Source organism: Pseudophryne corroboree, chromosome 6 (assembly GCF_028390025.1).
Source record: "Pseudophryne corroboree isolate aPseCor3 chromosome 6, aPseCor3.hap2, whole genome shotgun sequence".
NCBI lineage: Eukaryota > Metazoa > Chordata > Amphibia > Anura > Myobatrachidae > Pseudophryne > Pseudophryne corroboree.
The window spans coordinates 231,097,277-231,119,274 of record NC_086449.1 but is presented as its reverse complement, the minus strand read 5'-3'; the positions used below and the strand labels follow the sequence as shown (position 1 = coordinate 231,119,274).

General features: G+C 43.7%; 1 protein-coding gene across 4 annotated transcripts in view; it reads left to right on the top strand.

The window, feature by feature from the left end:
- The window catches only part of NTRK3 (neurotrophic receptor tyrosine kinase 3), a 787,704-nt gene that overhangs the window by 644,672 nt on the left and 121,034 nt on the right, over positions 1-21,998 (top strand). For all 4 annotated transcript variants that reach the window (XM_063925760.1, XM_063925757.1, XM_063925758.1 and 1 more), the window contains one exon: positions 16,001-16,173. In XM_063925760.1, coding sequence (XP_063781830.1) covers positions 16,001-16,173 — 173 coding nt within the window. The remainder of the gene's footprint in view (positions 1-16,000; positions 16,174-21,998) is intronic.

Sequence of the window (21,998 nt, the reverse complement as noted above, 5' to 3'; positions counted from 1 at the left end):
TGGCTCAGTAAAAAGCAATGGAATTCTATGGGAACACTTAATAAGTACGATAAAGAATGCTGACATACAAGCATTATGGTCCATTAGTATACGTACTTCTAATTCCCTTGTAAAGTGGGGATGAAGTAAAAGGTTTTGTCTTAAGTAGTCATGTTTTCATATAAAATGCATATTTGAGCCTGTTATGAGTAAACTAGAACAAAAATGAAAACATAAGGGAAAAAGTCAATCTAAAAGTGAACCTATCCATACACATGTAATGGACAATGGTGGTCATTCCGAGTTGTTCGCTCGCTGCCGATTTTCGCAGTGCCGCGATTAAGTACAAAAACGGCAAAAATGCGCATGCGCATGGTACGCAGTGCGCATGCGCTAAGTACTTTCACACAAAACTTTGTAGATTTACACAAGCTCGAGCGACGTTTTTTCATCGCTCGAATGATCGTAGTGTGATTGACAGGAAGTGGGTGGTAACTGGCCATTTTCAGGGAGTGTGCTAAAAAAACGCAGGTGTGCCAGGTAAAAACGCAGGAGTGACCGGAGAAACGGGGGGAGTGGCTGGCCAAATGCAGGGCTTGTTTGTGACGTCAAACCAGGAACTAAACGGACTGAGGTGATCGCAGTCTAGGAGTAGGTCTGGAGCTACTCAGAAACTGCAGGGAATTATTTAGTAGCAATTCTGCTAATCTTTCGTTCGCTATTCTGCTAAGCTAAGATACACTCCCAGAGGGTGGCAGCCTAGCGTTTGCACTGCTGCTAAAGGCAGCTAGCGAGCGAACAACTCGGAATGAGGGCCTATGAGACATAGTGCCACACAATGAACATACCACACAATGAACACATCCTTGCACAGTGTGATATGACAGAGATACATGGTAACTGTTTATATTCCAATAAAGCATTGAAGCAGATAACTGTCTCCTATGTTAAATAAATAGATGGACATGTATACTGTACAGTAGCTCACTTCTATTCAGCTCCTATCTATTCGATTGACAGCAGTATAATGTGTGCTATGGGTCCATAAGAGTCTTGGTATTTGCCTTTAGAGTGTGACTGATGATGAGAACTTGATGTTCTAAAGTTATTATTCATATCAGGGAATCTTCAGATGAACAATGCTGACTGATGTTTCCATCCCATCGATGCTGCTCCCTGTCTAATCAGTACTCCGCTGTGTAATAAGAACTGTCTTTATTTTGCATTTCATGGCCTGCGCCCTGCTAAATCTGGATGGCACAGTGCTGTCATCAGGACTCTCAGTTCTACACAATGATTAATAATTAAAAGAAACTGCTTGCTAGTCAGCTTTCATACTTACAGCAGCAAATATTATTGATCATTTGTTTATTAAATTACTGGCTTCACAGAGATACCATATTGAGAATGACACATTGAGAGTGGAAAACAAAACAAAAAATGAACTTTGCCATTACATGCTGCTTCCCTGTCATTATGCTTCCCGTTAGTTATTAAAGTACATAATTTACAATTTCATAACAGCACATGCCACTGCGTCTACAACATTACTATTTGATTTACCGGGTCCTTGTTGTGATCAGAATGAGCCTCTGCCATATGTTACAAAGAAACATAGAATTTGACGACAGATGAGAACCACTGGGCCCATCTAGTCTGCCCTAAGCACAGATACATGCACACACTTACACACTAGGGTTATTTTTTTGTCGGGAGTCCATTAACCTACAGTATCAGTATATTTTTGGAATATGGGAGGAAACCATAGTACCTGGAGGAAACCCACACAAGCACAGGGAGAATTAACAAACTCAACACAGTTGGGGCCATGGTAGGGATCAAACCCATGATCTCAGTGTTGTCAGGCAGAAATGCTAACCATTACACCATCCGTACTGCCCTAAATGCTCCCTGAATTACACATATAGGACACAGTGCTCTTATCCCAGTTATATTATAATACAATAGATTATGTGTTACATACTGTAGCTGTCATTGAAACACTTTCATATGCATGGGTCTGTTTACCAAGGGTAGAAAGCCCATTTCTCCTAGGATAACGTGTGCTTTTGTCAGAGATAGAGCTTCTCCCTAGCTATCAAATTCGTCTGTCTGGTGTTAGCTGTTCTCTGGCTTAATGAAGAAAAATTGTGGTGCCACAATGCAATCTTCATAACGGTACCGCCATCTAAAGATGGATATAGTTGAGAATCTATACAAGAAAAAATGATTTAGCGATTAAATAGTGTTTTTTGCCCCAAGTTAAAGATATTAAACGTATTATTTGTTTTCCATATTTTATAGGTTATGATAATAATGATAATGATGATTATCATTACGTATTATATATTCTCCAAGTTTGGCTTTATTTTTGAGCACATACTAATAAATAAACTAGGATAGCTGTATCACTGTCTCTTAATAATTATTTCAGCATAAAGGTTCCAAAACTTTAATAAGGGACAGTGATTGCCTTAAAACAATTGTACCTCTTGCCTTGCACTGTCGTGGTGCAGTGAGAAAGAGCAGCTCACTACTGCATTGTCCTGTGTGTGTTGCTAATGATCAGGTTCTTACTGCAGAAACGCTGCACAGATATACATATTGAATATATACAGGGTTTTGTTTTCTATCTGACCTCTAAAATTTAGATTTGTACCAGGATTTAAAATAGAGATGAGCGCCTGAAATTTTTCGGGTTTTGTGTTTTGGTTTTGGGTTCGGTTCCGCGGCCGTGTTTTGGGTTCGAACGCGTTTTGGCAAAACCTCACCGAATTATTTTTGTCGGATTCGAGTGTGTTTTGGATTCGGGTGTTTTTTTCCAAAAACACTAAAAAACAGCTTAAATCATAGAATTTGGGGGTCATTTTGATCCCAAAGTATTATTAACCTCAAAAACCATAATTTACACTCATTTTCAGTCTATTCTGAATACCTCACACCTCACAATATTATTTTTAGTCCTAAAATTTGCACCGAGGTCGCTGTGTGAGTAAGATAAGCGACCCTAGTGGCCGACACAAACACCGGGCCCATCTAGGAGTGGCACTGCAGTGTCACGCAGGATGTCCCTTCCAAAAAACCCTCCCCAAACAGCACATGACGCAAAGAAAAAAAGAGGCGCAATGAGGTAGCTGACTGTGTGAGTAAGATTAGCGACCCTAGTGGCCGACACAAACACCGGGCCCATCTAGGAGTGGCACTGCAGTGTCACGCAGGATGTCCCTTCCAAAAAAACCTCCCCAAACAGCACATGACGCAAAGAAAAAAAGAGGCGCAATGAGGTAGCTGACTGTGTGAGTAAGATTAGCGACCCTAGTGGCCGACACAAACACCGGGCCCATTTAGGAGTGGCACTGCAGTGTCACGCAGGATGTCCCTTCCAAAAAAACCCTCCCCAATCAGCACATGATGCAAAGAAAAAGAAAAGAAAAAAGAGGTGCAAGATGGAATTATCCTTGGGCCCTCCCACCCACCCTTATGTTGTATAAACAAAACAGGACATGCACACTTTAACCAACCCATCATTTCAGTGACAGGGTCTGCCACACGACTGTGACTGATATGACGGGTTGGTTTGGACCCCCCCCCAAAAAAGAAGCAATTAATCTCTCCTTGCACAAACTGGCTCTACAGAGGCAAGATGTCCACCTCATCTTCACCCTCCGATATATCACCGTGTACATCCCCCTCCTCACAGATTATCAATTCGTCCCCACTGGAATCCACCATCTCAGCTCCCTGTGTACTTTGTGGAGGCAATTGCTGCTGGTCAATGTCTCCGCGGAGGAATTGATTATAATTCATTTTAATGAACATCATCTTCTCCACATTTTCTGGATGTAACCTCGTACGCCGATTGCTGACAAGGTGAGCGGCGGCACTAAACACTCTTTCGGAGTACACACTTGTGGGAGGGCAACTTAGGTAGAATAAAGCCAGTTTGTGCAAGGGCCTCCAAATTGCCTCTTTTTCCTGCCAGTATAAGTACGGACTGTGTGACGTGCCTACTTGGATGCGGTCACTCATATAATCCTCCACCATTCTATCAATGTTGAGAGAATCATATGCAGTGACAGTAGACGACATGTCCGTAATCGTTGTCAGGTCCTTCAGTCCGGACCAGATGTCAGCATCAGCAGTCGCTCCAGACTGCCCTGCATCACCGCCAGCGGGTGGGCTCGGAATTCTGAGCCTTTTCCTCGCACCCCCAGTTGCGGGAGAATGTGAAGGAGGAGATGTTGACAGGTCGCGTTCCGCTTGACTTGACAATTTTGTCACCAGCAGGTCTTTCAACCCCAGCAGACCTGTGTCTGCCGGAAAGAGAGATCCAAGGTAGGCTTTAAATCTAGGATCGAGCACGGTGGCCAAAATGTAGTGCTCTGATTTCAACAGATTGACCACCCGTGAATCCTTGTTAAGCGAATTAAGGGCTGCATCCACAAGTCCCACATGCCTAGCGGAATCGCTCCCTTTTAGCTCCTTCTTCAATGCCTCCAGCTTCTTCTGCAAAAGCCTGATGAGGGGAATGACCTGACTCAGGCTGGCAGTGTCTGAACTGACTTCACGTGTGGCAAGTTCAAAGGGCATCAGAACCTTGCACAACGTTGAAATCATTCTCCACTGCACTTGAGACAGGTGCATTCCATCTCCTATATCGTGCTCAATTGTATAGGCTTGAATGGCCTTTTGCTGCTCCTCCAACCTCTGAAGCATATAGAGGGTTGAATTCCACCTCGTTACCACTTCTTGCTTCAGATGATGGCAGGGCAGGTTCAGTAGTTTTTGGTGGTGCTCCAGTCTTCTGTACGTGGTGCCTGTACGCCGAAAGTGTCCCGCAATTTTTCTGGCCACCGACAGCATCTCTTGCACGCCCCTGTCGTTTTTAAAAAAATTCTGCACCACCAAATTCAAGGTATGTGCAAAACATGGGACGTGCTGGAATTTGCCCATATTTAATGCACACACAATATTGCTGGCGTTGTCCGATGCCACAAATCCACAGGAGAGTCCAATTGGGGTAAGCCATTCCGCGATGATCTTCCTCAGTTGCCGTAAGAGGTTTTCAGCTGTGTGCGTATTCTGGAAAGCGGTGATACAAAGCGTAGCCTGCCTAGGAAAGAGTTGGCGTTTGCGAGATGCTGCTACTGGTGCCGCCGCTGCTGTTCTTGCGGCGGGAGTCCATACATCTACCCAGTGGGCTGTCACAGTCATATAGTCCTGACCCTGCCCTGCTCCACTTGTCCACATGTCCGTGGTTAAGTGGACATTGGGTACAACTGCATTTTTTAGGAGACTGGTGAGTCTTTTTCTGACGTCCGTGTACATTCTCGGTATCGCCTGCCTAGAGAAGTGGAACCTAGATGGTATTTGGTAACGGGGGCACACTGCCTCAATAAATTGTCTAGTTCCCTGTGAACTAACGGCGGATACCGGACGCACGTCTAACACCAACATAGTTGTCAAGGACTCAGTTATCCGCTTTGCAGTAGGATGACTGCTGTGATATTTCATCTTCCTCGCAAAGGACTGTTGAACAGTCAATTGCTTACTGGAAGTAGTACAAGTGGGCTTACGACTTCCCCTCTGGGATGACCATCGACTCCCAGCGGCAACAACAGCAGCGCCAGCAGCAGTAGGCGTTACACGCAAGGATGCATCGGAGGAATCCCAGGCAGGAGAGGACTCGTCAGACTTGCCAGTGACATGGCCTGCAGGACTATTGGCATTCCTGGGGAAGGAGGAAATTGACACTGAGGGAGTTGGTGGGGTGGTTTGCGTGAGCTTGGTTACAAGAGGAAGGGATTTACTGGTCAGTGGACTGCTTCCGCTGTCACCCAAAGTTTTTGAACTTGTCACTGACTTATTATGAATGCGCTGCTGGTGACGTATAAGGGAGGATGTTCCGAGGTGGTTAACGTCCTTACCCCTACTTATTACAGCTTGACAAAGGGAACACACGGCTTGACACCTGTTGTCCGCATTTCTGGTGAAATACCTCCACACCGAAGAGCTGATTTTTTTGGTATTTTCACCTGGCATGTCAACGGCCATATTCCTCCCACGGACAACAGGTGTCTCCCCGGGTGCCTGACTTAAACAAACCACCTCACCATCAGAATCCTCCTGGTCAATTTCCTCCCCAGCGCCAGCAACACCCATATCCTCCTCATCCTGGTGTACTTCAACACTGACATCTTCAATCTGACTATCAGGAACTGGACTGCGGGTGCTCCTTCCAGCACTTGCAGGGGGCGTGCAAATGGTGGAAGGCGCATGCTCTTCACGTCCAGTGTTGGGAAGGTCAGGCATCGCAACCGACACAATTGGACTCTCCTTGTGGATTTGGGATTTCAAAGAACGCACAGTTCTTTGCGGTGCTTTTGCCAGCTTGAGTCTTTTCAGTTTTCTAGCGAGAGGCTGAGTGCTTCCATCCTCATGTGAAGCTGAACCACTAGCCATGAACATAGGCCAGGGCCTCAGCCGTTCCTTGCCACTCCGTGTGGTAAATGGCATATTGGCAAGTTTACGCTTCTCCTCCGACAATTTTATTTTAGGTTTTGGAGTCCTTTTTTTACTGATATTTGGTGTTTCGGTTTTGACATGCTCTGTACTATGCCATTGGGCATCGGCCTTGGCAGACGACGTTGCTGGCATTTCATCGTCTCGGCCATGACTAGTGGCAGCAGCTTCAGCACGAGGTGGAAGTGGATCTTGATCTTTCCCTAATTTTGGAACCTCAACATTTTTGTTCTCCATATTTTAATAGGCACAACTAAAAGGCACCTCAGGTAAACAATGCAGATGGATGGATTGGATACTAGTATACAATTATGGACGGGCTGCCGAGTGCCGACACAGAGGTAGCCACAGCCGTGAACTACCGCACTGTACTGTGTCTGCTGCTAATATATAGACTGGTTGATAAAGAGATAGTATACTCGTAACTAGTATGTATGTATAAAGAAAGAAAAAAAAACCACGGTTAGGTCACTGGTATATACAATTATGGACGGGCTGCCGAGTGCCGACACAGAGGTAGCCACAGCCGTGAACTACCGCACTGTACTGTGTCTGCTGCTAATATATAGACTGGTTGATAAAGAGATAGTATACTCGTAACTAGTATGTATGTATAAAGAAAGAAAAAAAAACCACGGTTAGGTCACTGGTATATACAATTATGGACGGGCTGCCGAGTGCCGACACAGAGGTAGCCACAGCCGTGAACTACCGCACTGTACTGTGTCTGCTGCTAATATATAGACTGGTTGATAAAGAGATAGTATACTCGTAACTAGTATGTATGTATAAAGAAAGAAAAAAAAACCACGGTTAGGTCACTGGTATATACAATTATGGACGGGCTGCCGAGTGCCGACACAGAGGTAGCCACAGCCGTGAACTACCGCACTGTACACTGGTTGATAAAGAGATAGTAGTATACTCGTAACAACTAGTATGACGACGGTATAAAGAATGAAAAAAAAACCACGGTTAGGTGGTATATAATACAATTATGGTTGGACGGACTGCCTGCCGAGTGCCGACACAGAGGTAGCCACAGCCGTGAACTACCGCACTGTACACTGGTTGATAAAGAGATAGTAGTATACTCGTAACAACTAGTATGACGACGGTATAAAGAATGAAAAAAAAACCACGGTTAGGTGGTATATAATACAATTATGGTTGGACGGACTGCCTGCCGAGTGCCGACACAGAGGTAGCCACAGCCGTGAACTACCGCACTGTACACTGGTTGATAAAGAGATAGTAGTATACTCGTAACAACTAGTATGACGACGGTATAAAGAACGAAAAAAAAACCACGGTTAGGTGGTATATATTATAATACAATTATGGATGGACGGACTGCCTGCCGAGTTCCGACACAGAGGTAGCCACAGCCGTGAACTACCGCACTGTACACTGGTTGATAAAGAGATAGTAGTATACTCGTAACAACTAGTATGACGACGGTATAAAGAACGAAAAAAAAAACACGGTTAGGTGGTATATATTATAATACAATTATGGATGGACGGACTGCCTGCCGAGTTCCGACACAGAGGTAGCCACAGCCGTGAACTACCGCACTGTACACTGGTTGATAAAGAGATAGTAGTATACTCGTAACAACTAGTATGACTATGACGACGGTATAAAGAAAGAAAAAAAAAACCACGGTTAGGTGGTATATAATACAATTATGGATGGACGGACTGCCTGCCGAGTGCCGACACAGAGGTAGCCACAGCCGTGAACTACCGCACTGTACTGTGTCTGCTGCTAATATAGACTGGTTGATAAAGAGATAGTATACAATACTACTAATATACTGGTGGTCAGGCACTGGTCACCACTAGTCACACTGGCAGTGGCACTCCTGCAGCAAAAGTGTGCACTGTTTAATTTTAAATTAATATAATATTATGTACTCCTGGGGGCTCCTGCTATAACAACCTGCAGTGCTCCCCAGTCTCCCCCACAATTATAAGCTTTATATACAATACATTGATGTGCAGCACACTGGGCTGAGCAGTGCACACAGACTGAGTCACTGTGTGACTGTGTATCGTTTTTTTCAGGCAGAGAACGGATATATTAAATAAAACAAACAACTGCACTGTCTCTGGTGGTCACTGGTCACTGTGGTCATCAGTCACTAAACTCTGTCTGCACTCTGCACTCTCTTCTAATCTACAGTATCACAGCAATCTCTCTCTCTCTCTCTTCTAAATCTAATCTAAACGGAGAGGACGCCAGCCACGTCCTCTCCCTATCAATCTCAATGCACGTGTGAAAATGGCGGCGACGCGCGGCTCCTTATATAGAATCCGAGTCTCGCGATAGAATCCGAGCCTCGCGAGAATCCGACAGCGTCATGATGACGTTCAGGCGCGCTCGGGTTAACCGAGCAAGGCGGGAAGATCCGAGTCGCTCGGACCCGTGAAAAAAAAAGTGAAGTGCGGGTTCGGATTCAAAGAAACCGAACCCGCTCATCTCTAATTTAAAAGCATCTTTAACCAGTAGAAGGACCAGTTACCCTGTTACAATGCAATAGACTCAAAGGCCCTGAAGCAATAAGTTTGTAAAGAAATCAACTCCCTTTATGTAGTCTTGACAGATTTAGAGCTAGGATTAAAAATGTACTTTCACAGATCATGATCCAAATCAGCATAAAACTACATGAAAATATGATACTTAGTGAAGTGTGGGTTTCTGGCATATCATAGACTTTTATGGAAATAAAAAGCAATTCCAAGAAGAATACAAACTGCCAAATAAGACTCGGAGAGTCGATGGGTTTTAAGATTATGAATACAATAAATCTGCATCATACTCTTTAGAGAGCCTGTATCTATGGGTAGGGAAGGAGCATACTCCTTGCATGTTTTACATTCCCGGGATAGATCAGGTCCATATCTCATCTCTCTTATTACAAGCCATAATATGTCTTAATAACTGCAAAATTCATATTACTTTTTTTTTTTTATGTAAAATGTCATGTGGGAAAAGAATATTGCAGAGAACAATGAATAAAACAAAAACAATGTTGCCTTCTGGCATAGCTAAAATGATATTCCTAAAGGTATAAATTATCTACAGCTGCGAAGCACACCAGGAACAAACAAAAAATAAAAATAATGTTTATTACTGAATCACAAGTATATAGAAATATATGCAAAACCACTCCCATTTAAAATCTACCCTCACAATACAAAATAACAACACATAAAACTAAAACAGCAAAGCACAGACTATACCAAAAGTTCTTTATTATCATGCACTATTCTGCTCTAAAAGGGGGTAGTTTAGATTAGAAGATCTACAGTGTCTAGGTAGCCAGTCATTAGAAGCGGTTTGGAGGAGGGGAGCTACCACTGCCCATGCTGCCTGGTCTGAAGAAGAAGAGAGGGTGGAGGAGAGCAGGGCATTAGAGAACCTGGCTGGGCACAGATTCTTTTCATGCAGTGTGGCCTAATCACCGGAGTTGTGGCCATGCACCCTTAGAAAAAAATTGAGAAAAAATAATACTTTAAGCACCTCCCTGGCCATGTTGCCGCCCAGCAGCCCTTGTAAATAGTACCCTTGTGCCCGGGTAAATAGTACCCCTGCCCTCCCATCTCGGTGCTACTATAGGAGAGGATATAACTCAAGCTACCAGATGGGTCCTGGCACCTGTGCAATGGATCTGACAGGTGCACAAGTGGCGTTGGGATTGTGCATTTGCAAAACACCTTCTTCTATGGATTTTGTAAGCTGCAGGCCATAAAAAATAATTAAGGCTGATAAAAAGGCAGGATGTGGCTTCCGATTGGAAGCACGCTCTCTGCTAATCATGGCCTGGCCTGGTAGTCCCAGAAGGAGACAATACCTCCCAATGGGACTTCAGTCACAGTGTAGCCAGTGCACAGACTGCTACTGGCTCACTGAGGTGGCGGATTAAAACTGGAAGGGCTGCAGCCATGCAGTCCATAGGTAAAATCCGCCACTGGTCATTAAGTTGAGACTATATGGTTGACATGCATTAGGTTATAAAATGTCAACAGGTAAAAGGTAGACAGTGGGTAAGGTCAACAGGGTCATCCATGGCAATGTTCAACACATAAATGGTCAACACAAGTTTGTTTAGTATTTTTGGGTGTCATTTTGTATGTTTCATCATATGTGACCACAATCAGTATAAGGGGTAAATTTGCTAAGATGGGAGTTCTATTTAAGATGGTATGCTGCCTATAGCAACTAATCAGATTCTATTTCTCATTTATCCAGCACCTTCTAGAAGATAATTCCTGAAATCTGATTGGTTGCTATTGGCAACATCCCCTTTTAAATAGAACTACCATCTTAGTAAATTTACCCCAAGCATGTACCCTCGCCTCTAGAGATTTTCTGGTCACTATTGCCAGGTATAGTACCATTCTGAGATAAGCTGTTTGACTCTTGTTAAATTAAGATCACTGTCCCATTGAGGTCAATTAGGATGAAGGTAAGTGGAGAAATCTGTAATTTCTCCAGAGTTAAACTCTTCTTAAATTGAAAGAAGTGGAAATTGAGGTGTGAACACATGGTGCGATTTTTCTTATGATTTTGACTACACAGCAGTCAAAATTGTAAGCAAATATAGGTGGTCATTCCGAGTTGTGCGCTCGTTGCTGTTTTTCGCAACGGAGCGATTAGGTGGAAAATGCTCATACGCATGAGTTCAATAATTTAACACAAAACTTTGGAGATTTGCACAAGCTCGAGCAACATTTTTTCATCGCTCGAGTGATTGTATTGTGATTGACAGGAAGTGAGTGTTTCTGAGCGGAAACTGGACGTTTTCAGGGAGTGTGCTCAAAAAACGCAGGCGTGCCAGGTAAAAACGCAGGAGTGGCTGGAGAAACGGGGGAGTGGCTGGCCGAACGCAGGGCGTGTTTGTGACGTCAAACCACGAACTAAACAGACTAAGTTGATCGCAATCTAGGAGTAGGTCTGGAGCTACTCAGAAACTGCAAGGAATTATTTAGTAGCAGTTCTGCTAACCTTTCGTTCGCTATTCTGCTAAGCTAAGATACACTCCCAGAGGGCGGCGGCCTAGCGTGTGCAATGCTGCTAAAAGCAGCTAGCGAGCGAACAACTCAGAATGACCACCATAGTGCATATCGCACTGTGTTTATAGTGCTTGTGATGCCGATGCGCGGTCCCGCGGGATCGGCATCGCAAGGAAAAATAGACTGTGCAGACAGCCCAACAACTCCTGCCACATCGAATAGTCAATGTTGGGCTGTATAGGCATCTCACCATGTGTTCACGCAACTAGCCAAATTTCCAGAGAAAATGCTGTAGATTTGATTAATCTCCACTTTATAAATAATTTCCTTAGGCCATAGTGTTTTACTCCTTATGGTGAAGTTAGTTGGTATGTGGTGGTCTAGAGATAATTTTGACAAGCAAATTATGTTTTACAGTCAAATGACTCTGCTGTAGCCTATTTCAAATAAAACTCTCATTGGTAATGGGCAGCAAGGAAGTGTTCTTCCTTATATTGCCCATGCAAATGGTGGAATCCTCTATTAAAGTTATGTCTAATCTGTATACATGTACACTGGATTTTCATACAAGTTGAAGTATGTGGCTGCCTAAGCCCCGGTGGATTCTAGAGGGGCCTGTCTGCCACCCAGCACTCTTTTTTTCTATAAGTACAATTCTATCACAAGCCCAAACTCAGTGACCCACGCACACTGAGGAGTGGATGTGCATTACTGTGTCTGGGGTACTTGCTGATGGCACTGCTGGTGCCTATATGCATGTACACACACAGTGGAAGTTGCTCAATCAGTTTGGCAGCACTTATCAGATGCATGAAAGGGAGGGGTCACAACAAACAGAAAGGGGGGTGATTTTTCCCCCCTGGTATCCCCTGCAAACTAAAAATTATTTGCACAATATTTGAGAACTATATGGTAATATTGATGCAGAGATATTTGTTGCATACTGTATATTTTCAAATACGTGGTAAGCTGCCGAGCCCCTTCACGCTTCTCTGGCTATCGGCAGTCCCTGCACTGCATTATACCAATGTCCACTTAGAGCCATGTAATTGTCTACTGTAAGGCACTATGATAAAGGCCCATACAGAATTGTATCCAAATTGAGGGCTTGTTTACCTAGGAGCCACTCCGGGGATCTCCAAGAGGCACTACAGGAACCAGCATGCCTTCTAAATGCTGATCACATACAATGCCTTTCACAGATGCACACACAGTGGAAGCATTGTATGGGATCAGCATTCGAAAGGTAAGCTGGTTCCTGTAGTGACACTTGGAGATCCCAGGGTTGGCTGCCGAGGACTGTGTGAGGGAGGAGAGGAGCCTGCTCACCTGCCGGTGGTTGTATTTCGGTCTTGATTTCAGGGGTTGAGGAGGGGGCTGGGTACTATCAGTGGCAGTTGTGATGTGTGTGGCCCCCCACTGTGCTATCAGCAGGCATCTGTGATGTACATGGGGAGGGCAGTGGTGCTATTGGTGGCAGCTGATGTATGTGGTTGGTGGGTTGGGTACTATCTGCAAGGGGCTATGATTTACGTGAGGGGCCTTTGGTGCTATCAGCATAGCCTCAATGTAGCAGGTTTTTTTAGGGGTGCAATCGGCAACAGTTATCCAAGCGTGCGCGGGGGGGGGATTTATCAGCCATGGGCCATTACAATCCTGGAGCCCTTGGACAGTTGTCCATTGAGCCCAATGGAAGAGATGGCCCTGTACTGCACAGGGCTACTACACTGTTAGGCAGCACAATTAGTGCTCGGATGGGTTGCCCTTCTCATTGACTTCACAGGCTGAGCTCAGCAGTCACTCAGCAGACCCAGGGGCGCTGACAGCTTTGCCATGCCCTGGTAATGAAAGGGGGTGTGACCGAAAAAGGAGAGGCATGGCCAGATTGCTCCGCTCAAAATATGAAAATATATAATTTATGTGCAGCTGCAGTCAGCAGCAGCAGCAGTCATTCCTCTCTCTCCACCCAATGTGCAGCTGTCAGCAATGGGGAAGGGGGATGGCAGCAGGACCTGGATCCCCTCTGGGCCCCTCCAATGGGCCTGGGTAAAAAGTACCTGCTCCATCCCCCTCTTGGTGCCACTGAGCAGACCAGCCCCACTCCTGGCTCGTATAAAGCAGTCAGTGGGCCAGCTGGGATGGAAGGCCTGCCTCGCTTACTTGAAAGCCGGAATGGATGTCCTGCCTCGCTTACTTGAAGGGCTGAGCTCTGCTGTCAGTCAGCAGCCCAGCCCTATCCCTGGTTCAAACAGTGGGGGTACTTCCAAGTTGATCGCAGCAGGAATTTTGTTAGCAGTTGGGCAAAACCATGTGCACTGCAGGGGGGGCAGATATAACATGTGCTGAGAGAGAGTTAGATTTGGGTGTAGTGTGTTCAATCTGCAATCTAAATTGCAGTGTAAAAATAAAGCAGCCAGTATTTACCCTGCACAGAAACAAAATAACCCACCCAAATCTAACTCTCTCTACACATGTTATATCTGCCTCTCCTGCAGTGCACATGGTTTTGCCCAACTGCTAACAAAATTCCTGCTGCGATCAACTTGGAATTACCCCCAGTGTGCAGTGATGGGTGCGCATCTCTTCTGCGCATGCATGGACCTTTTGTGGTTAAAACCATTGATGGTATGGCACAGCATAGTCTACTACCACTGATGGCTCAAAGCTTTCTCAACAATGATGGCAAACATATGATGGCATCGCGATGGATGGGAAGAGAAGCATAGCATAGGGGGCAGGATGGAGACTGGGTCCGTTAAACTAGTACAGTATAGTATATTTGTACACACACTCACATAGATAGGGCCCTGAACAAGTATGTTACCTGGGGCCCCATGTGATCTTAATCTGGCTATACTCTGGATATTGTAGCTGAGGTATATCAAGTGGGTTAGAGTGTTTTGATTTGTTGTAAAACGTATTACTACACTGGTGTGCTTCAGGGAAAATTAGGAAATGTTATATTCTTATGAAAATAAAATCATTGTTTGCAAACCATCTAATTGCAATTTAGGGTTATTATTTAAAGGAGAAAACTGAGAAACTATGTTTATCAAGATGCATTATTATCTTTAGTTCCCATTGTATATTCTTAGTGAACTTTGCTTATTAGCTTGTGTAGCTTGTATTGCACATGTCGCCCCGTTAATTTTACTTATCATCTGTTATCGGGGTGTCAACTAATCGTACAATCCAATTAGAAAATGGGTGTTAAGTCTTTCACCCAATAATTCTAGCTGGTTTTTCACGTGTTAAGTATAGGTGAAAATGGAAAAATCTGCCTGTACCTCCAAAAAAGGCAAATTAATATTAGTGAAAAAGTGATGGATACTGTAGCAAGTGTTTTTCTGAAAAATAAATGCTCTACTTAAATTAGGGGTGCATAAAAATGCCTGTAAGTATATATTTGTGTAATTTTAAGCCACTTTAAAAAAAAAACCTTCAAAGCACACCTCTAACACCCACCTGCAATCTTAAAAACACCTGTCCCATTCACACAGTTCCCCATATACCTGTCCCACATCAGTTAACCCATGTTCTTGCATTTTGCACATTTTCATCCCAAAAATAACAAGTCATGGCTAATTAATCATTAGGCAGGGTGCCCCATTGCTTCCGAGCCAAGTACTGACGTTTTTATCTTAAAACAGGGATTTGGTGAACAAAAAAAGTGTTAAATCCTATGGAGAATTATCGCATGTTAACTTACCCTGCAATTGTATTGGCTGATAACCACTTTTCACGAAAGTGAAAATAACCTGCAATTAAATTGCCCCCTTAAGGTTCCCATGCTCATACTGTAGATCTATAATTTTAGGTTGGAAGATCCTGTCACAAAAAATATTTTCCTTAAATGATGTATACACTCACAAAACAATATCGATTTTGTTTGTTTTATACAGCAAGAGCAGAAAATTGCTAGTTTCCTACTGATATCTTATGCACATGTACAATTGTTTTCAAGTACTGGGTGTCCATACCATCATGCATGGACAAACATACTGTATGTCTCAATCATTTTTGTGGAATAGCTGTAGTTGTATGAGCAGCGTTAGAATGTGCTATAGGTGCCTATACACCTACTGAAATAATGTTTATGCTAGACTATACAAACACCACCCAATCCTGCCCCCAAATCACCCTATCTACACCCAAACCTCAAAAGCCCGCCTTTAGTCCTACTTAGTGAGCCCACATACAAATTCAACATGTCTCACATACACAGAAAATCAACATTGCACTTCATGCACCCATTCACAATACTTACCTCTCCATCAGTGCCACAGATATCACCGGGAACATGGCACATGTTTCTGGAGGTCTTTGCATGTGTACTACAGAAATCACCAGGAAAATGGCGCCTGCTAATTTTTACTTTGATTTGTGTTTGACCTGTAAATAAATTTAATATTTCTACCTATTAAATTGTAGCTATGATTTTTATTGTTGACTAATGTGCCTACTTTATTATCTTTAAGGCCTTGAAAGACCCAACTCTGGCTGCCCGCAAAGACTTCCAAAGGGAAGCCGAACTTCTTACAAACCTACAGCATGACCACATTGTTAAGTTCTATGGTGTGTGTGGTGATGGAGACCCGCTTATCATGGTGTTTGAATATATGAAGCATGGGGATCTAAATAAGTTTTTAAGGTAAGTTGTACTAATATGTTGTATAGGTTACTGACAAAAAGTATTCGAGGAAATGATAAGACTGTGACAATTAGTATAGTCATGCCCCATTTCCCATGTCAGCAAAACCTTTTGAATATGTATTTTTATACCCATGTACTCATATATACTGTATTATCTACATTCAGTATGTGTGTTTGTTCATTCATTCCCCATAGCATGCCCCTGCTCACCCCCATACTGTAACTTTGAATCAGCATTAATATTAGTAATATATGAGATAGTGTTATTCTATCTGTTACACTGTATGTGGGTTAAAAGCTTCCTATTGTTTACTTATGCCATGACGATAGAAGCCAATGTGCATTCTTGATCTGTGGAAACCATAATTAGGATATCAGGTCAGGTAGACCCAGGGTTGGACTGGCCCACAGACAGGGTTGGACTGGCCCACAGGGGTACAGGGGAAACCACTGGTGGGCCCTACTGCCTGGGGACGCACCCCCTCCTCTAGGGATCAGGTTCCAGACTGTGCTGTTACTAATCTAGTATATTATCTTGCATGCACTACAGTATTAACTGTATATACTTATCTAGGGGACCAACTCTTGCAAAACGGTTAGGCAAACCAATGTGGTGGCTGGGCACACCCCCTCTAGAGACTTGCCACACCCCTAAACATGGGCCCCTATCACTGCATTCCCCCGGTGGGCCCTACATGCTCCAGTCCGACATTTGGTAGACCAGACTATTGTGTAACAGAAGCGATCTTTAGTTAAACTACAAGGGACACTCAAAGGTTGAGTGAATTAAGTGCTATTGTCCCTTCTGTTTACTCCCTATTGTCCAATGGTGATCTACACCAGATAGCCAGGAGTCGGCCCCAGCGGTGTGCCACCTAAGAAATGACAGTTAGTAGTAGAGGCTGGATATTGCAAATACCCCACCAATCTGAGACTATTGTAACTCTTCTGGCAGGGCGTTCCCACGGGGGGGGGGGGGGGATTAGGAATGTAATAAAGGTGAGCTGTGAGGGCTGGAGAGATGAATCACTGACCTAGGCTAAGCAGTGGTGCTCTGCTAGGGATTCATTGTGGGGGCTGTCGTGTGGAATTGGATAACAGAAGTGTGCTGTTTATCACCTATTCTGTTCAAAAAACCACCATTGTTTTTCATCTACCACCATGCCCAAGTGACCTGGAACCCCATATTTTTAGAGTATTTAAGAATATATTTCTTTGCAGAACATTGGCATGTTAATGGAAAAAACATGAAAATACCTCATACTTAAATAGGAAACAATGGCCTATCTACAGTGCGAGCAGTAGTACAGTCTTATTGGCCCCTGAAGGGATTTTAACCCTTCTAAGGTTCCTTATTCCCCACTAAGGCACCTAGAATACTCAGGGCTGTAGCGAGCTGTGCTGGGCCTGGGTAATGTAGGGGGAGTGGCCTAATCACAGGGATTGGCCACACCCCTACAAATAGGTGTGCAAAAATACATGTGTTGCAGCGCATGGACCAAGCAATATTATGCCTAAAGACACACAAAGTTATCCTCTCAATTCTTGTACATTGAGATGTATGGATATACTGTACACCAGCGAAGGGCTTCTACTAGCATTTAACGTAAAGTTGCAGGTGCAACAGCAATGAGAGATACACACACGGATGCAGCTGCTTCTGACTTAGAATCAGCCGCTTAGAGTTTTTATTTTCTTGATCTTAACACCAACAACTGACCTTTCTCATGTAAATGATGCTTTAGAGCAGAGGTTCTCAAACTCGGTCCTCGGGGGCCCACACAGTGCATGTTTTGCAGGTCTCCTCACAGAATCGCAAGTGAAATAATTAGCTCCACCTGTGGACCTTTTAAAATGTGTCAGTGAGCAATTAATACACCTGTGCACCTGCTGGGTTACCTGCAAAACATGCACTGTGTGGGGTCCCGAGGACCGAGTTTGAGAACCTCTGCTTTAGAGACTTCTGATGAGATTATTAATCATTTTACAACAGAGCTAAAAGAGAATAGCATAAATAATAATAATAGAACAACAATAATGTATGTGTGGGTATAATACATTTTCCCCATGACTGAATGCATCTACTATAACAGAATATTAAAAATATGCTGAACAGATGATTAATAAGGGTAAAAATTACTCACTTTGATAGTATTCTCCTATTACATCGAAATCATGTTTATTATGTTTTTAAACTTGTTATGGATTGCTACTTACCTCTTCATGTAATTATGAGCGTTCGTTGCTGATATTTAGTAAATTGGACCCTTGATATTTTGCTTGTTTTGAATGATAAGCACATTGGTAATTGCTCAAGAAGCTGTAACGTTACTATGCTGCTCTGTGGTTTTCACTTCATTTGTAAATATTTCAATTTGCAAGCATTTTCCCCTTTTAATGAAGTTGATTTCTTGTTAAAGGTATTATAATTCTCTTTCATATCTAAAGCAGATAATAAATCCCCGGCTGCCTCAAATATATTCTCACTGACAGTAGCTTACAGCTCTGTCATTAAAAATCCTGGGGCAGGTGTACTAAGCCTTGGATAGTGATACAGTGGAGAGAGAAAAAGTACCAAACCAATCAGCTCTTAACTGTCATTTTCAAAGACAACCTGTACCATGTCAGTTGGGAGCTGATTGGCTGGTGCTTTATCTCTCTGCACTGGCCGATGCGGGAGAGATGTGTGCTGAGCGAACCGCTCAGCACACATCTCTCCCTCCGCTCAGCACAGCACGATGTGTGCCGAGCATGCGGGGGGAGACAGGGGGGCCGCTCATTTCACCCAGCGGGTGAAATGAGCGACCCGCTAGATTGGCCTGCACGGCAGGCCAATCTAGCACCAGTGATAACGTTGCGCGGGCCTGCGCATCGCTATCGCTGTAGGGGGTACACACGGCTCGATCAGACTTAAAATCTAAGCAATCTAGTCAGATTGCTTAGATTTTAAGCAGCGATCGCTCTTTGACTACCCCCCCTTTAGTGCATCTCCCTCTTTATCTGTTAGCTAAATGGATGGGGCAATTATTAGAATATTGCCAAAATGTTGCTTATACAGTAGGTATGGTTTTCATGGATGGCGGTGAACCCAGAACCAGTCCAAGTGACCAGAGTTACTAAATGCCATTCAAGTGACCTATTAGTGGCAGCTTTCATATAAGAAAACCACCTCTTCTTTATGTGGTTCCCCAAAAAACAAAAACATTTTGAAATTTGAAATGAAGTTATCCTAATTGTTTTATGATAAGGTCCTTGGCTGCTTATTCCTACAATTCTCAGTAGAACACTGTTGTTGGTTTTATCATGAAAGTGTTGCATGTATGACAAAAACTTTGGACCGGGGTCAGATATCTTTACAGCATCTCGTCAAAAGTTTAGTGTTTGGTTACCGCCCACTCGGGATCCCTTTCTTGACAACAGCTTCTTAACAGAATTTGGACTATGGACAAACTATGGACTATGGTTCATTTATAAAAGCTTCTCCCTTCAAATTGGCCCATTGCAGGGCTTTTCAGACCTTTTACTGTAGTCAGATTTAATATGAGCTTTCCTATGTCATCTGTCCGCTCTACACAAGTATTTTTTGTCTTCCATTAGAAAAAAATCAGTCTCTATAGCTCATCCTTTCCTTTCTACTCCATATCTACTGTTTCTCATTAATATTTTTTTTTATATATGTAGCATTATTTTTTGCCACTGTCTCTGTCACTGTATGCTTAGGTTCCTAATTAATTGCTTACATTTAATTCTGCTTAGATAGTTTCTCAAACCTGTGATTTTTGCCTTTTTACTATCTTATTTATTTGTGTATTTACTTGCTGATTCACGTACTGTTATTAACTTATATATTGCATTTGTATTGCTTTTGATTCTTAAAAAAATGTAAATAAGTTTTACACTTTCTCAGGGCCAGATTCGCAGTTGTATTCAAATTCAATTTTTTTTCGCAGTTGATCTATTATTTGCATGAGCATGTGCTGCAATAATCTTTCAGTAGGGGTTGTAGAGAGGATTAGTTCACAGAAGGATTGACCATCTGAGGGTTATTTTGGGAGGTAAAGGTGGAGTGGTGTAAAATGTTTTTTTGTTGGGTGGGTCTCAATCTGTGACTTCAGTCCCATACAGAGCTGCAATGGTTCCAGTGTCTTACTTCCTGCAGCTGTGCTTCTGGACCATACTCAGAACTTTCATAATCAACTGTCCTGTGACGGATGATGCATCTTTGTAAGCAGCCTCTGGAATTTTCAAAGCCACAGTGACAGTGACATTTGCATGTTCTCACACAGCTGCGGCATACACATTTGTAACTGTGATGCATTTGCATACATCTCTGAATCAGTCCCTCATTGTGGTCACTTGAAGTTGTCTAGTAGGCAGGGGAGCGTTGGGATCTGTACTGGGTGTTGATGTCAGTGGCATGACTAAGCATCTAAGGACATGGCAATGCATTTGGGAATACCAAATCCTTACTTTACATTCTATGCCACCCACTGAAGAGGCATAGAGTTTAGTAGAGATGTGCGGGTTCAGATTTACCTGGATGTACTTGGATCTCAATATGGCATCTTATTGGCTACGCAACTGTCACATGCTTTGGATAGCCAATAAGAAAAATCTGGATACTAACATCTCCAGCTGTGGCACGAATCAGACGCTCATTGGCAAAGCTGAGCGTGGCTACATCTGTACATAGGGATGGTATCGGGATCCCGGCGCTTGGTATGCTGGCATTCAGAATACTGACAGCGGTGTCATGATGAACAAGATCCCAACACCTGCTAGGTAAGTGTTCTATCCCTAACCCCCTACCCCCTAACCCTGATCCTTTCTTTCTGCAGCCTGACCCTACACCCCCCGCCCCCCTCTGCAGCCTAACCTTAACTCTCCCTGGAGGTGCCTAACCCTAACCTTCCCTCCCTGCAGCCTAAACCCTGGTATATTTACAATTGGGATGCTGGCAGAAGGGATTCTGGCATTGGCATTGTTATCCATGTTCAGATCCTGGCGTCGGTCTTCTGACCAGTGTCAGGATTCCAGCATAGGTAATCCAACTGCTGGCATCCCAACTGCCGGTATGCTGACCAAATCCCTGTCAATATGATAGTGTTACATTTGTGAGTGCAATAAAAAAATAACATTATTGCACTATTACATGTTGGGATGTGAAATCCATGCGTTCCTTTTTGGAAATATTTGTAAAAAGAAATTATTTAAAGACAAGCTTTTCTTTTAAATAAACAAAGTAACCGTATAGATTACAGCTATCCCTTTAATCTCCAACCTATTTGGAGGCAAAGGATCTGCTACGCTTTTTCTTCATTGGAAACGCTTGCAGTGTCGGACTGGGGCATGAAGGGCCCACCGGGGGAATGCAGTTATAGGGGCCCATACTTAAGGGTGTTGCCAGCCTACAAAGGGTGTGTGGCCAGTATCCACAGAGGCTTGAAATACACAATAGTTTAGTGCAGTGTAATACAACATATCTACCATGTATACAGTGTCGGACTGGGGCATGAGGGGCCCACCGGGGGAATGCAGTGATAGGGGCCCATACTTAGGGGTGTGGCCAGCCTACAAAGGGGGTGTGGCCAGCCTCCACAGAGGCTTGAAATACACAATAGTCAAGTGCAGTGTAATGCAACATATCTACCATGTATAACACAAGTGCACAGTCTGGAACCTGATCCCTAGAGGAAGGAGTGGGCCCTCAGGCAGTGGGACCTACCAGTGGTTTCACTGGTACCCCTGTGGGCCAGTCCGACCCTGAACGCTTGGGCCTATATTGAGCCTATTACAATGTTGCAATATAGTTTTTTATGTGAA